General features: G+C 51.5%; 2 protein-coding genes across 2 annotated transcripts; both read right to left on the bottom strand.

The window, feature by feature from the left end:
* Window positions 1-2404: 2404 nt before the first annotated feature.
* ADPRS (ADP-ribosylserine hydrolase) lies at window positions 2405-7364 on the bottom strand. The gene is made up of 6 exons (XM_034069418.1): window positions 7149-7364; window positions 6519-6615; window positions 5493-5700; window positions 5199-5383; window positions 5009-5109; window positions 2405-4524 (listed from the first exon to the last, which is right to left on the bottom strand). The coding sequence occupies exons 1-6, from the start codon at window positions 7354-7356 to the stop codon at window positions 4232-4234; spliced, it is 1092 nt and encodes a 363-aa protein (XP_033925309.1). The 5' UTR covers window positions 7357-7364; the 3' UTR covers window positions 2405-4231.
* A 196-nt stretch (window positions 7365-7560) lies between these two features.
* TEKT2 (tektin 2) lies at window positions 7561-13433 on the bottom strand. The gene is made up of 9 exons (XM_005142556.3): window positions 13278-13433; window positions 12816-12941; window positions 12008-12213; window positions 11346-11489; window positions 10689-10803; window positions 10247-10354; window positions 9501-9644; window positions 9210-9289; window positions 7561-8283 (listed from the first exon to the last, which is right to left on the bottom strand). Exons 1-9 carry the CDS (start codon window positions 13431-13433, stop codon window positions 8043-8045), a joined length of 1320 nt encoding a protein of 439 aa, XP_005142613.2. The 3' UTR covers window positions 7561-8042.
* Between the last annotated feature and the right edge of the window lie 2784 nt (window positions 13434-16217).

Genomic DNA, 16217 nt, shown 5'->3' on the forward strand with positions numbered 1-16217 from the left:
GGGACTGTTCTCCAGATGAACTGTACAAGATATTTAAACAACTTTTCTAGCTCCATTTCTGTTTAGTTTGTTTTTCTCATTGAGCCTGCCCTGTGCTTCTGCCTTTTGCCATCCAGGGCTTCCTTTTACAACACACCTATCCCTTAAATTAAGAAAGACAGCAAGGAAAGTACAGTCGAAAGGCCAGTGCTTCAGCTACTGCCTGGTTGGGGCTGGCTCCTTCCCCTCCCTGGGATTTTCTCCCCATAAAGCTACAAGTTTTGTGCAAAGAAGAAACATTCCCAAGCTGAAGGGCTGCCCCAGGGTCCGATCCTGCTGGATGCTTTCAGCTCCCAAAGGCAGGAGAGTGTCAGGACCGTTTTGGTTCTGTTCATAACAGGTTGTTTCCCAGCAGGAACAGGAGCCATACAAAAGAGTCCCTAAAATGAGAAGTGGAAGCTCAGATGTTTCCTTCAAGCCCAGGCTTGGGAGGGTGCTAGGATGGGGCCTGTGTCTCCTTTACTGAAGCCTCTTTCTGTGGAGAACAGCCAAGGACTGGAGCGGGTGCCAGGCCAGGCCCTGGCCAGCAGTGGGGCTGTTCCCACTGCCCACAGTACCTGCAGCAGGGCCAGGAGCTTCCCATGCCGGGCTGGAAGCTCCATCCTGTTCCTCAGCAAAGCAACTTATTTATACTGTGTTCTAACCTCCATTCCCTCTCTTCTTGTTCTGTTTTTATTCTAAACTTCTTGTCCTAGCTGGCAAAAAAGCAGTGATAAAATTACTCATTATAACCACACCGAGACATTAACTCCTCCAGTGCTGTAGATATTGTTTTGCCATTATTTCACTTTCCCTTCATGTGCAGAGCATAAACCATAATCAACCTTCCGCAGCTATATAACCTCTTACATTTACACAGTAATTGAAAGGCAAAGATATAACACGCACATAGTTAGGCTAGAAATAAAACGATGCACAGGATGAGGGAGGCTGTTCACTAAACTGGACACTGTCAGGAAGAGGTTTTATTCTGGAATACTGAGTATGTGATATTCGCCAGCAGAAAGGATTATTTTGTGGTGTGTGTGAGCGCATGGGATTTTGGTTTCAATCACAATAGTAAAAAAGGTTGGGTTGGATGAAGTATGTCTATTTTTAATTATGAAAACTGCATTACAATGTGCATTTTTATATACAAATTCTTACTATTTTTGTTAAATTTGCCTCTAGTATCTTCATTTCTAACCTAGTATATAGGGGTTTTTAGTTTTGTAAATACTTACTACATGCACTGTTTGTCATAGTAAAAGTTGGTTTAAAATGCACTCTTTTTGTGATCAGAAACTGGCCTTCTCTTCAGAACTAAAACTGCAGTACTTGATTGTATTGACAAAACATCAATAAAACCTATTGTATAAAAGGTGGGCTCAGCTGTGCCTCTGTCCTGTTAATAATGGGCTCGCTCAGCCTTGCTAGGAAGATCATTCATAGAGATCCCTTGTGCTGTCTCTGTCTCAAATCCAGCCTACCTGTTCCCAGATGTGCTTCATCAACCATATTCTCCTATAAGAAGGTACTGCCTGCTTCTTGTGATTAAGGACAAGATTCCTGTGTCAGGAAGCTCATTTTAGAAAAGGATGAAATCCAGATCCTTCCACACCAACTGTAACTTGAGTATTTTCAGGCAAAGTGTTGGGGATTCCCTTTCCCTCTTGTTTTTCACCATGACACTTGCTTTCACTATGGTACACAACCTCACCCACAGCCAACCTCCACATCCTGAGCAACAAAAGCCGTTCAGTAACACACGGAGGAAACAGTGAATCACCTGGAGCAAAACACTTCCAGAGGCTAAAAGTACAAAGAAAATCCATTTCCCCACCTGATCTCCTACCTGGAAGAGGAGTTGCTCCTTGCAGGTGACACTCCTGAAGCCTGGCTGCCTGTGGGCTGACTCCTACCAAAGGGGATGATGAAGATGGCAGCACCCAGCAGACACCATGGTCTGTGTGTGATGGTTGCACATTGTGCTCTGGCAGCTGAACTCCTTCCACATGCTGGTCCTCACTGCAAATGCAGCCTGCAAAAGAAAAGGGCCTCTCCAGTAAACCTCCAACTCCCATTATGGCTCATGGGCAAGAGGGGCTGCCTGAAAGTGGCTTTTACAGCAGATTTCCAGTGCTCAAACTCACCCTGAATGAAGCACAAGTCCTGGCTACACATGAGATGTCTCCATCCAGCACCAAACAACTTCCACTCTGCTTCCTACAGGTTTCAAGAAGCCAAAGCAAAGCAGTTTCAGCTTGAGTCTTAAAGAGAAAGACAGGGTGGGAAGAAGCAGCCTGGCGATTTTCATACAACTCCTCTTGTCATTTAGTACAGAAGCACAACTTCGTGACTTGAATGAAAAGACAGGAGCAGTGGCTAATAAATAAAGATAACCAAGTGACTTTATTTCTCTCCAAGGAAGTCAGAGCTCAGTGTTCGAGTACACATTTCAGTTCTGCCCTCAAATGAGCTGTATTTTGTTGAGCAGGAGCTCTTCCGATCTGAGTTCCCAACATTTACAATTACAAAGCTGCTTTAAAAGGAAAATCTCTTTAAATAATCACACCAATATGTTCACAGTTGTGGCAGAATACTGTGGAAAACCCGACCTTGTCCATCTCTGATCTGCATCACAATAAATATACAACAGACTGAAATTCCACATGCTCTTGGAACAAGAATTTGCTTACACAAGGAAAGCCCATTACAGTGTGACACAGAACAAGGGCACTAGGAGGAAGCAGACTACAGGGAGAATGGGAACAACCTGGTTTTCCACAGCCAGTTTTTCCACACGTGCCTGCAGCCTGACACACACCACTGTGAGTGACAGCAGCAGGGAGCAAGCAGGGAACAGTCACAAGGAATACTGGAGCAGTAACAGGGAATTACATGGTCACAGGCAGGATTATAAACGTTTCCATATGGTGACTGCTTGCCTCTTCCTTCCTTTTTGTTTTCAATTATTACACAGCTTTTCAACCCTTTTTAGATGTGCCATATCCAAGCTATTGCTCCCCTTCTGACCAGCTCCGCTAGGCAAAGGTTTTGGATGCAAGACTCTGGAACAACCCAGCTTTGCTAGAATGTTCTCAGCCACCAGTACCAGCTTCAGATGCACAAACTGCTTGAATTTGGATATATTCTCTCCTAATTAACTGCATTTTCCTTTATTTTCAGATGATTCTTACCAAGCACAGAGTTTTAAAGCTGTAAGAAGTAACTCCTGCTTCCTGCTGAGGTAGTTTCTGTCACTGATGGCAGCAGAACCAGGAGTGCAGTGCTTGTTAAACACCAGGTTTCACAACTATCCTCACCCACAGATGTAAACAGCAACTCACTTGGTGCTCTGGACATGCACAGGACAGCATTAAGAATGCAGGATGCACAGATTTGGAACAAAGGAGTAGCTGCAGCAATGTGAAAGCCAGCATGTAAGGGAACACAAAATGCAACAGATGATGATGGTGCCAGGTAGATCGCAGAGCAAGGAGCAGTAATGAGTCCCACCCCCTTCCAGCAGCAACAGGGACCCTGCATGCACCAAAGGCATTTCTCCCAGCACAACCAGCAATGCAAGGAAGCTCCTCTCCAGCCTCTGCCACTGCTCATTCTGCCTTTAGGGAAATAAACCTCCGTGGGACATCTGCCCCCCAGCATCCTCACTCCACAACAAGGGCAGCAACCCCTGCTGCATGCAGGACATCCTGCAGGGAAGTACCTCTGACAACTCCCACCTCCACCCTGAGCTCATCAGCTGAGTGGGAGCTGGTCTTTTAAGAGGGGTGTGGAGCCTATTACAGCCACTGCAGGACAGGCCACTGAAACAAAGGCCACAGCACAGTGGAGCAGAGGGAACCAGCAAGAAAGTCAGTGAATTCAGACACCCACCTAGTAACGGCAATGACAAAATGGCATAATGGTGGACAAAGCAAGCAGCAGGAATCTCATGGAAAACTAGATGCCCCTGTACACTTCAGAGGAGATGCACCCACTGTCCAAGTGCCACATGCAGCCCCTTCCCAGCCAGACTGTAACAGAAGGGTATATCCCCTCTCTTCTGAACCAGCTTGTGCCTCCAGCTCTCAGCCCACAGCAGCATCTGGCTCAGGTGGAGGCTCACAGGTGTTTGCAGTGTGGATCCACCACCAGATCCTGACCAGGAAAGCAGAGGTGACCACCTGCCTTTGCCTTCCCTCAGCACTCAGAGCCGCTGGCAGTAGAGTTCATACATGCTCGTTGCCAGCTTCTGTGTCTCTTGAAAAGCTTCACAGCTCTCCTCCCAACTTGGAGGTATCTGTTCCTCCCCATAATAAGCCCCTGCAATAGCTCCTGCCATGGTAGCAATGGTGTCTGTGTCTCCACCCAGAGAGATACAGTAGATGATGGTCCTCTGCAGGTTGTTGTAGTGATGAGGAATGTCTGGGTCAGCCTCCATACAGCGCAGGAAGGAGTAAATCGCAGTAGGGACAGACCTCAAAGCGGCGATGCCATTGCCTGTAACAAAGCCAGGCACCATCAGGGCTGCAGAACATTCCTGTCTTCCTTCCCACAGAAGGCCCTTTTCCCTTCTAACCACAGCTTCCTAGTGCCACTTGCTTTCACTCCTGCTATTATCATGACAAGGTGCACAAGCCTGCATCTCTAAGAAGCTTGGCCACACACATCTCCCCATTCCCATCCAACATGAAGATCTGACAGCCACTAAGACAAAAGATCTCAGAATACTAAGAAATATTAGCACAATTAAGTTTTTCTTAGCAAGACATTTTTTCCCCACCTGTACAAAGAGGGAGTCAATGGGTCAAGACTCAAAATTACTGGCTGGTGAGCACAACACATGTAATTTTCCAGCACATTCTATGCCCACTCTATGCCAGAGGCTGAAGTGGCAAGCTGTGGGAGGACACGTCAGCCAGGCTGGCTGAGTCAGCCCTGCTTTCAGCTCTTGCCTAGTACTTAGAGTAAGAAAGGTACTTACCCAATTCAAACAATACATCTGCTTTTGGAACACTGCTGAGTTCCAAGAATTCCTTTATTTTCTTTAGGCGCCTTGAAAAGGGTAAATCTTCAAATCCCAGCCTGGAAACAAAGAGTACAATGGAGCAAAGAGAATGTGACCTCAGAACAAACTGCACACAGCAGAGTCAGTGCTCCCCACAGCTACTTACGCTCGGGCATCAGTAAGAGACTTATCATCTGCCTCTACATCTTCCATGTGGCTAATGAGCTGCTCCAGGAAGGTCTCTTTGCTGAGCTCTCCCTGCAGGGCAAGATGCACAGCCAAGGCCTGCAGGATGGCTCCATTGTAGCCCAGGGAGTTGGCATGGGTCAGTTCAGCACTCAGCTTTGCAAACTGGGAATGCAAACACATCCTTAGCAAGCGTACCTGAGAGGTCCTGCTGAGCCCAGCCTGACAGCAGCACTGGCAGAGCTGAGGGGCCCACAGGAGCCAAGCACGGTACCTTCTTGACATCCTGGACATCAGAGTAGGTGAGAGAGATGCCTGCCACCCTCATGGCACCACCATTGCCATAGGAGCCTTTCCCATTAAACTGGGCTCTTGCCGGTTCAAAGACATCACTGCATTTGGGGCTCAAGAGCTTCTTGAAGACATTGACAACAGCCATCCCATAGCCCCGGTTGGGTTCCTTCTTGTACTCCTCAGCAAACCTGGTGCGGGTGAGAGCGCAGCAGGTGAGGAAGAACACAGGGGGTATTTGTTCTGTTTCCAACGTTTGTAAAGAGGCTGCTGCTAAAGTGAATTAACAACACGTGGGTAATTCCATGACAGCAGGGTCTAAGGGATTCAGTTCTGCAGGGAAAGAATCTGATTCCCCAAAAACCACCAGTGTCAAAGGAGGAAAGGGTGAATAAACCATCACCTCTCACAACCCACTTGCTTCCCTCTTGGCTTTGTCTTGAAATAGAAGCAAACTGGAAACATTTCCATGGGTCACAACCACAAAGAAAGTCTTTTGTTCGAGTTCAATGGAAGAGTTTTCTAAACAAATAAATGTTCTCCCTTAAGTGGAACCAAATGCTGGCAGGGCTGTGGATCCAGAAAGGAAATGGATCATAAACAAACTGGAGCTGACCTCACTAATACTAATGGAATTAAGGGAAGCACAAACATAAATAGCAACAAATAAGCATGAAAGAAAATGTTTCTGCCATTCCTAAGCCTCATCTTCCACCAAGGTGGATACACACACACAGCTGCAACACAGCAAATCCTATCCTACTTCATTCAAGGCAGGCCCTGAACCTGTGCTAGAACTAACGCTGCTGCTTGTTCTTGGGCAGTGAAAGCACACAATGAATTGCAGGATTAGGCACCACTTTCCTACTTCCTTTTCCCCCTCCACAAACTAACAATGACTTTGCCTTAGCCCCTGCCCCACGTTACAGTGATTGCTTAATCGTAAGGGAGCTTTGCCTTCACTAGGAGATGCCAACACTCCAGCCCCTGAAGCTGCTGCAGTCCTTACCTCTTGGCCATATCAACTTCATCGAACTCCCTCTTGGCCAGCAGGGACTGCACCAGGGACCTGCTCATGGCCGTGTCGTCCGTGTAGGAGAGTGTCTCTAGAACAGAAGGTCAAAACGTGATCACAAACTGCTCCTCTCTGTCCCCACCTCCCTGCTCTCTGAGGCCTGATTCCCAGTACAGCAGGGTTGAAACAGTACCAGCCTGCCCAGCACTCAGCCTGTGGTCATCAGAGTCAGACACAGAGCAAGAGGGATGCACCCACAGCAAGAACGAGCCAGACTGCATGTACAGGTCAGTAGGAATCAGTAGGAAGTGTCTGATACCCAGAGGCACATAAGGACAAGTGAGACACGTCCCTTTCTCAAGGATCTCACAGTATACGCTGATGATAAGGGAAAGGACTGCAGATAGAACCCCACCAGCAACACATCATTGCTTGCTAGGAGCTAAATACACCTTGTGCTTCACTCCTGCTCCGGGTTTGGTACCTCAGCTCCTTGCTGACCCCCCAGCACCGTGCCTGGGGCACCCATGGGTGTCCGGGCAGGACCAGGGGCACCCTAAGGCCCGAATCTATGTGTGCTGAGGCCAGCCCCGATCCCCATCCCGTTCCCCGTGTTCCCCCCACCTCTGCGGGCGCTGCCGGCCGCTTCCCCCTCGTCAGGCGGCTCCAGGCCCCGGAGGAAGCTCAGCAGATCCGGTAGCCTCACCACGCTCCTGCCTTCGAACACGGCTCCAAGGCAGTCACCCAACAAGGCCCCGGCCAAGCAGCCCCGGAACCGGCCGGCTCCCGGTCGCGGCCGGCCCAGGCCTGAGCTCGACGCCGCGGCCGCCATCTTCTAGAGCGCCGCCGCCGCGCTCCTCCGATCCGCCAGGGGGCGGCAACGCCGCCCCCTGGCGGATCGGAGGAACGCGGCGGCCGGAGCCGGAATTCCTTATGGATTGGGAAAAGGCTGTTGTTGTCCTCAGAACGGAGCCCGTTTTACCCCATGGAGGTTGCGATTGTCGTGTCCCACCTTGGGGAAGAAAAGCATCCCAAGTCCCGGTCCCGGTGTATTCCTCTTGGGAATAACGTGCCTGGAATAGGAACAGTACAATTGAGGCAGGACACAAACCCTACAATTCTGTTTGGGCAGAGCCGGTGCCATGAGGAGGCAGAGCAGGTCAAGCACTTGCTTCCATCACTGTGTTCCCCACCCCGAGGGGAAATCCCAGCCCAAACCCAAAGGAGCTGGGAATGGGGATGGGCAGTGATGCCACCCTCATCCCATCCCATTCCCGATCCCTGCCTCACACCTTGAAGGGTTTCAACCACTCAGGACCCCGATGGATTCAATCCCCGCCCGGAAACGCTTCCAGCGCTGTCAGATGACAAAGTTATGTTGGGGACAGACTGGGTTTATTGTTTGCGATGCTCCTGGGAGCATCCCACAGGGATGGGGGGGCACAGACAGTTATATAATAAAGCAGGAGGAGGGAGCAGGATTCCATTCTAACACAACACAGATGTCCGCTTCCCTCGCTATGGAACGCCGTCAGGAGCCCTCTCCTTCACCAGCTCCTGCTGCCCATTGGTCTGCACGGGGAGGGCGCGGGTTGTGACCCGGGGAAAGGTCTCAGCCTCGGGCAGAAACCTCTCGGAGGGGACCAGGAGCCTCCTCCGGGTGTCCATGCACTTGTTGTCCAGCACCAGGGAGTTCGTTTTGTAGCCAAGATCCGTCCGGATGTGGTGAAGTTGCCGGTAAAGAGCATCCAATGAACCCCTGTGAGGAAGAAGTGAAAGGAGTTGAGTTCAGGCACTGCATTTACTGCCCAGGTTGGGTGGGAAACACCTGATTTCCCACTTTCTGGCAGCAGAAATCTCTGTGCAGCATTTGCCTTTGCATGAAGAACAAAGGCATGAGGCAGCTCTTGGTGCTGAGCAGCCCATGGCACCAGACTGAGAGAGCTGGGCTGGGGCAGCCTGGAGAAAGATCCAGGAAGAACTTAGAGCAGCTCCAGTGCCTAAAGGGGCTACAGGAAACCTGGAGAGGGGCTTGGGACAAGGGCCTGTAGGGACAGGCCAAGGGGAATGGCTTGAACCTGCCCGAGGGGAGACTGAGCTGAGCTCTGAGGCAGAAGCTGTTCCCTGGGAGGGTGCTGAGGCGCTGGCACAGGGTGCCCAGAGAAGCTGTGGCTGCCCCATCCCTGGCAGTGCTCAAGGCCAGGTTGGACACAGGGGCTTGGAGCAGCTGCTCCAGTGGAAGGGGTCCCTGCCCGTGGCAGGGGTTGGAGCTGGAGGAGCTTTAAGGTCCCTTCAACCCAAACCATTTGATTATGCACAAGGATTGTATGATTCTATGATTATTCTATGCTGCCCCTGGAGTGTGGCACAGAGATGTGCCCAGCCCTTCTCCTTCCTCCACTTTTCACCCATTATTTTTTCCCCTTTTAGGGCTGCCTATGCCTGGTGAAGCCAGAACCAAGCAGGGACCATGGGAACCCCCTCTGCCCTCCCACCACACGGACCTCTGCTGCCTCACCTGCACCACACTGCCCAGCCCAGCTCCCCACCAAGCCTCAAGTTATTTCCACTCCTGAGCTGAGCAGAAAGGAGCTCAAAATCAAACCCACAGCTTCTGGAAGTGTGCAAGCTCCACAGCTGCTCACACAGTCAATGCTGGGCCACCACAGAGAGCAGGAGACTTACTGTGACTCTGCCAGCTTCTGTTTGAGTGCACGGATCGTTCCCTCTAGCTGGTGTACCTCATCTGTTAGCCCATACTGGACCTGCGAGGTGGGGAGGGAGAAGGCAGTGAGCAGAGCTGAAGTGTTGCTCCCCAGAGCCCTCAGTTGTCTCCCTCCCCTGCTTCCCAGCTGTAGCATTTGGTTCCTTGCTGTGAGGTGACTGTAGGACCCACTGGGGTTCTCTCCAAGTGCATCCACATCTCTCAGAGCAAGCCCCAAGCCCAGGCAGTTCCCCCATCCCTCCTGGTAGGACCTGATCCCGGCAGAGGTCTGCACGGGGCCGGTAGGTGCGGGTCTCCAGGCGGGTGTGTGCCACTTTCAGATCCTGCATCTTCCTCCGAAGCTCTTCCTCCAAGCATCGGATCTCCTCCTCCATCTCAGCAATTTCCTCCAAGGTCTAAGGGTATAGATAACTGTTGTGAAGGACAGGCAGGGATACAGGCTGGAACACAGACCCCAGGCCTCCCAGGCTGTTACTGGGTGGGGAATAGATTTTACACAAGGGCTGCTGGGCTGAACCCCACTGCTTTGAATGAAGAGCGAGGAGGGAATACTGGTGCTGGGTCTCTTCTGCAGAGAACTGGCATCGGAACGGTGCCACCCCCATTGATGTCACTCCTCATTTTACCCCCTAAGAGTCCATTTGCATCCAAAATCTGCAGTGCCCACTCTCGGCTGCCCAGCAGCAGAGTGAGTAGAGCATGAATGTTTGGCTTTTCACACAGCCCAGGCATGGTCCTGCTGGTGGTTTATGGCCATAGCAGTCAAGACCAGAGTTGAAATTAATAGGCCAAAACCTGGCACTGCTGCTGAGAAATCCCTGAGCAGCAACTGTGACAGCAGAAGGAGGTAGGATACTGCAGGGATCACAGATGTGCTCCTTAACAGCTCCCATGTGGAAACTATGCTCAGGTTAAATAGCTTTCCACATAGCAAACAGCTTTTTGGGTTTAGTTCCCACCCAAGATTGTGGTTGATAACCAAAGAAGCAACATTTACATTCTGCTCCTGCCATTTCAGTTCATCATAGGCTTTCTCCAGGTCTCTAATCCTCTTGCGCAAGGCAAACTCTGTAGCTACACGCTGAGCCTCCAGCTTGTTGTTTGTCTGAAGAGAGAACAGGCTCCAGTCACACAGAGCTAGAATATGTTTCTCTCCCAGCTGCTGCTTGTTGGGTTGCAACAAGCCTATGAGCAAAACCAGCTGGGTTCTGGCTGCCGTGCAGCCCCTGCAGCCAAAAGGCAGGGAGTGATGGACAGGTTCGTGTCTCCCAAGCTGCTGACACCACTGCAAGCTTCACAGCATCACCAAGCTCCTCTCCTAGGAGAGGCCTATGGGTCAGTGATGTCTTCTCAAAGACTCTTCCCTTGGCCATAGTACATGCCAGCTCATTCTCCCCGTGGGATCCAGATCTTCTGCACCACCAAAGGGACTAATTTACCTGGGCAATGGCAAGCACTGTGGCTTCTCGGAGCTCAGCAGAGGCTTTCAGTTCTGCCTCAGCACGCTCCTTGTTGCTCTGGCTGTTCTGTTCCCACTCATCAACTGTAGTTGATCTGTGAACAAAGCAGCAGTTATGAAAATGAGTATTTGCAAGATGGTTCAAAAGGGACCCCCTGCTGCAGGCCGAGGTGGCTTCGTGCAGCACAAAATGACTCAGGAATTCTGGAGGTTGTGTTCTGTGTTATTTCCTCACACCAGCAGGAAATTGCTACCCCATGGCTCCTGCACTGAGCCCAACAGCTGCTCAAAACAGAGACACATCAAAACCATGCTATAGAACATGAAGAAAGTGAGAATAGGGAGCAACATCCCCCCCATAAGCTGTGCCAGAGGCTGATGCCATGCTACTGGGTAGCCAAGCAAGAGGGAGGCAGGGCAGCAAGCTCCTCTGGTTTTGTGGTGACAATTTAGATAACTCCCCAAAGTCTGTGGCTGCACAATTCAGGAACCACAACAAATCCCAGAAGCCAATTCCTGTTCAAAGCTCTCTCCAAAACTGCACCCATCAAGCTGGGATATAACATAGAAAAAGCATCCCAGGGCTCTTTGAGCACCAGCATGGATTTGGCCACACAAGGGCAGGTTCTTTCCTTACCCATTTGGGACCTGAGTTGGGTTGACCTTGAAGGAGATGTTGGGAGAGTTTACGCTGAGGGATAAGCACATACGATCTAATTCCAACGCTTCCATCTTGCACTGGTGGTCACTGCTCAGCTGCTGGCGAGCTTCTTCTAAGAGGCTGCAGGAAGCAGGGCTGGGGTCAGCAGTGGACATGCCAAGGGGGAGGCAGCTCAGACTTTCCAAAGCCTTCATCACCACATCAGCCATCTCTTCAAGATGAGTGATGAGCTCCTGCCCTCCCGGTGGACTTGGCCCAACTGGGTAAAGCAGCTTGCGTGGCTCCCCTATGCTCCAGCATGATGCTGCTGAGCTGAGCTGCCCACCCTCCTGTAGCAGGGCAGTGACCCAGCATGGCTGAGAGCCCAAGAGCTCCAACACCTCCAGGTCATGAACCAAGGCAGGTGGCACAAAGCTTCTGTCTGGGTCACAGTGTTCTAAGGATGATGATGAAGTCTTCCCCCTGACATGCTCTACCCTACAACCTCAAACCCTGAAGACATTGACAACAATCTTCAGAGGCTCCTCCGAGTGGTTCCCTGCCCCTGGCCTGCTTGCCACTGCTCAGCATGGCACTGGAGGCACGTTAAACTGCTGGTGCCAAGCAAGGAGGACAGAGCCCAGTCGTATTTGCCTCACCAGAGCTGTTTGAAGGCTTCACTCGCTTTCTCCTGCAGCTCTCTCTTGACATTGTCTATCAGCTTCACCTCCTTGTGCAGCTCCTCCTCCACAGGATCCCTCACCACATCGATGGCGCGGCGGCTCTCCCGGAGTGTCAGGCACTCAATGGCAACCTCCAAAGGCAGGTTCTTTGCCTGGAGGGCACGTTCTACTGCCTCCTTCACCTGGAAGAAGCAACTTGGTGGGTGGGTGCAGTGTCCTTCAGGGATGGGAGGAAGAAAGGAAGGGGAACCCTCCGATACCCTTGTTAAGAGGGCTTTGCACTGCCTGTCTTGACAGTTCTGAAACCTTTTAGCAAGTCTGGAATGAAAATTAGAAGCACATTTGTCTTCTAGACCTGCTGTTTGCATTGCCCTTGGCTAGTCTAATGACTGCAGAAACAGCACCCTCTGGGTTTAGAACTGGAAGAATCAGAAAGAGGTCCCACTGCTTTCCTCTATTTAAAACAAGCAGTTGTGAATGATGCTGTTAACATATTTCACATCATCCTTCAGAGCTTTAGAAAACCCCAAACAACAAAACCAACCCAAAAGCCCAAGCACGAGCATGCAGTGCACAGCTCCACGCAATGGCATGGCTCAGCCAAGAACACAGAGATGTGCTTTCTCCATAACGCCAGCTCATCAGGTATGGGTTTTGGTAGACCTGCAATAAAACCCCTTGAACTCCATATGGGCTTGCCCATTGCAAAAGAAAAGCCTCAATTATTTAACATCCCGTGTTGAGAGCGTAAGTTGATTCCCAGCCATCTGTCTTCCCAACATACTTTGGCCAAGGCATCAATTTCCACATCTACATCTGCGAGGCATTTGTCCAGGGTCTCCTTCCATCTGTTCACGCTCCTGATGCGCTCAGCCAGGCGGGTTCGGTTGTCGTGCTCATCCCATTTTGCCTGGAATTAGGGGAGAAACTCTTGTTCTTACCTTGCAAATGTGAATATTGCCAAAGCTTCTCCCTGTTTCCAGGCCTGATTGACCCCTCAGAGTACAGCACCAGGTTACCATTCGGTCTAATGATCACCCACACGAGCAGACAGCACAGAAAACAACACAAGCTGTGAGGGATCCACGAATCACCCCCAGGGATCCCCTGACAGTACATGTGCATCACTGCATGTGGGTTTACAGGAAACGGAAGGATTTAGCATGTCCTGCATGGGTACATCCTTCTCCTATCCCATATCCATACACCCAGACCCCATCCACCCCATCCTGCTCCTGTGTCCCACCTGGTTGTTGGTTTCATTGCGGAGTGTCCGTGCTTCCTGCCGCACTCGGTGAGCAGCAGAGCTCAGGCGCTGGGTGTCTGCAGCCAGGAGCTGGCAGCTGGTGTGCCAGTCCGGCACCGTGCCCCGCTGCCCTGGCTTCGTGCTCAGCGTGGCCATGGTCCTGTACAGGGGTGGAAGGAAGGGGAGAGTTTAGTGTTTATCCATAAGGAATGCATTGGAAATGGAGGTGCGGCCATGACCTGGGAAGCGCTTCAAGAGGAGAGCAGCAGGAAGCTCTGGGGTCGCACACAGTACAACAGACACAGGCTCACACAGCAGGGGAAGCACAGGGGGAGGACATCGAAGCCCCCTCTGGCCCAGGCCAGGAGGGAGCCCTGGAGAACGGTGTTGGCCGCAGAGAGACAAGGAGGTGCTCACAGCACCACCTCCATTGGTGTTCATTGAGCTTGGACAACAGGACTGGTACCTGCTCCTGTGACAAGGGTGTAGGCTCAGCCCCAGGGCAGCTGAAGGCTTCACAGGGCCAGGAGAGCACAGAGCCACCCCCTTGGTTACCCTGCCCAGCTCTGCAGAACCCCCACACCCCACAGCCAGGAGGGGTCTGGGGCAGGGAGCCTGGCTCCAGAACACCCATGTCCGGGCCCCCACGGTGCTCTCAGACACAGGTGCTTGGGATGGAGCAGCACCAAAGCCTGCTGAGGAACAGCGGGGGGAGGAAGGCGGCCCTGGCAGCAGGGCTGGGGCACAGCAGGGCTGGGGCTGTGGGGCTGGGGCTGTGGGGCTGGGGCAGCAGGGCTGGGGCTGTGGGGCAGCAGCGATCCCAGAGCCCCTCACGGCCGTCCCTGGTCCCAGTCGCGGTCCCGTTCCCCTCACCGCTCCCCTCACCACCAGGTCCAGGTCCCGGTCTCGGTCTCGGTCCCGGTCTCGGTCCCGTTCCCCTCACGGCCTCCGTGCCGGTTGCCGGTAGCGCTCGGCCCCGTTGCCGGGCAGCGCGGGCGGGGCTCCCCCGCCCTCCCCTCAGGGCTCCATGGCCGCAGGGCACGGGGGGGGGCAGCGGTTCTCGGCCATGGGAACGATGCAAACCGAGGCCGAACAACCCCGAAACCGGTCACCGGCATTAATGTGGCTGTAACAACTAATACATAACACCAAGGGGATGGGCGAGGGGGTCATGGCCCCATCATGGAGCAGCACAGAGCACACCTCCGGGATTGGGCAGCAGGAGGGTTGGAAACCACTGATCCCAGCACTTCCACCAGTGATTCCTTGGGTTTAAACCAATTCCATGGCGTTAAATCAAATGTAAGTAAGAAAACAAAGCGGTTTAATGGCAGGGATGCACAGCAGCTCCCTCCTGGAGCCCCCAGGCCAGGCCAGTGCCTCCCCATCCATCCAGCCCCATCCCTCAATGCGATGTGAGTATATTCCAAATAATTAAAGCATCACATTTGCGTTTCCAAAGGAAAAAAAGGGGAAAAAAAGAAGTTTATTTTCCAAATGAATACGGTTTGTTTACAACACACCCAACCCGATGGTAGCTACAGCCAGCAGAGAGCTGAGGACCGCTGTGTGTATGATGCACAGTCACACAGAGGTTACAGGGGAGGAACAGTGACTCTGTACTGTGCTGGACAGAAAGCAGCTTGGGACAGGCAGAGAACTTGGCATGAACAATTGGTGTGGGAAGGGAGAAGGGGCAGCCCAGGACCAGGGACGCGTGGATGCCCTCCCACATCCGCGGTACAAACAGGCACACACGGTCCAGAGGGGTAAGTAAAACTAAAGGCTTTTACCAGTTTGTTTGCCATCCGGTTACAAGCTCTTTGTGCAATGTCTCAAGTCACAGCTTGACTTAGGTCTTGAAACAATTCCCTTTTTTGCTTCAAATCCGGTACCTTCACAGTGGGAACACAGTCAAGTTGGTGCTTAACACCAAAACAAGGGAGCAGTTACCAGCGTATCATTAAGAGCAAGACACATAGAAGGGAATCAGGGAATCTCAATTCACCAGACTGGTTTATTGGAATTTTACTCTGAAAAGGAATCCCAAACAGCACAATATTTCTAATTCAAACATATGGTATTCAATACGCAAAATTTATATGCACGACATTGCTTCCAGAAGTCTCCTAAACACACACAGCTCCATCGCTAGCAATGGTTATGGCACACACTATGCCACCTTCTCCTGAAGATACTTTAACACCCACATTGGCTCACAACCGGATGCTACCGGTTACTGTGAAAGCTTTAAAGTAATACCTGCTGATAGACAATGCTTTTAGCCATGATCAGACACCTCCAGGCCATGCAAACAGCCCAGTTTATCCCCAAACAACCTCGGTTTTCCCCATAACAACCCTCAATCCACCAACAGGCTAGCTGGGGAAGCTGAACTGCTTACAGCAAGTGAAGAAAGGCGAATACAACAGGAGGATCTGCATACCCTGTGAGCCCAAAGTGCGGCACCTAAGCTGTGAACCGCAGGCGCTTACGCTGGAGTCGCTGGTTGTGGCAGTAGGAGCTGGGCAATGAGCCTGTAAAAATCAACATTTCAGACCAAAAACTTGTTCTGCCAACTTTATTGCCATGCTGAGGTTAGCTTTTCCAAACTGCCTGCGAAACAGACACCAAATGCAACTCTCTAGAAGCAGGTTTTTCTACAGGAAAACAACATTAAGTTGTCTCAAGGCTAGATTCAACACTGAAAACTGCAGAAACGACAACATTTTACTGAAGGAGAGAAATCAAGTCCAAAGCAAACTAAAAGAACCCTATAACCACAGGAGGAAAGCGATGTACAAAACCGAGTACCCAAAAGAAGCCATTCTTCACTGCCAAACTGCCAGAAGACAAACTTCATCTCCAGCAACCCTCCTCTTGCTGAGGTTTTCTGCCTCACCACTTAAAGAGCACTACTCAAGTTTCCACTTTGCTGGC

Source organism: Melopsittacus undulatus, chromosome 14 (genome assembly GCF_012275295.1).
Source record: "Melopsittacus undulatus isolate bMelUnd1 chromosome 14, bMelUnd1.mat.Z, whole genome shotgun sequence".
Taxonomy (NCBI): domain Eukaryota; kingdom Metazoa; phylum Chordata; class Aves; order Psittaciformes; family Psittaculidae; genus Melopsittacus; species Melopsittacus undulatus.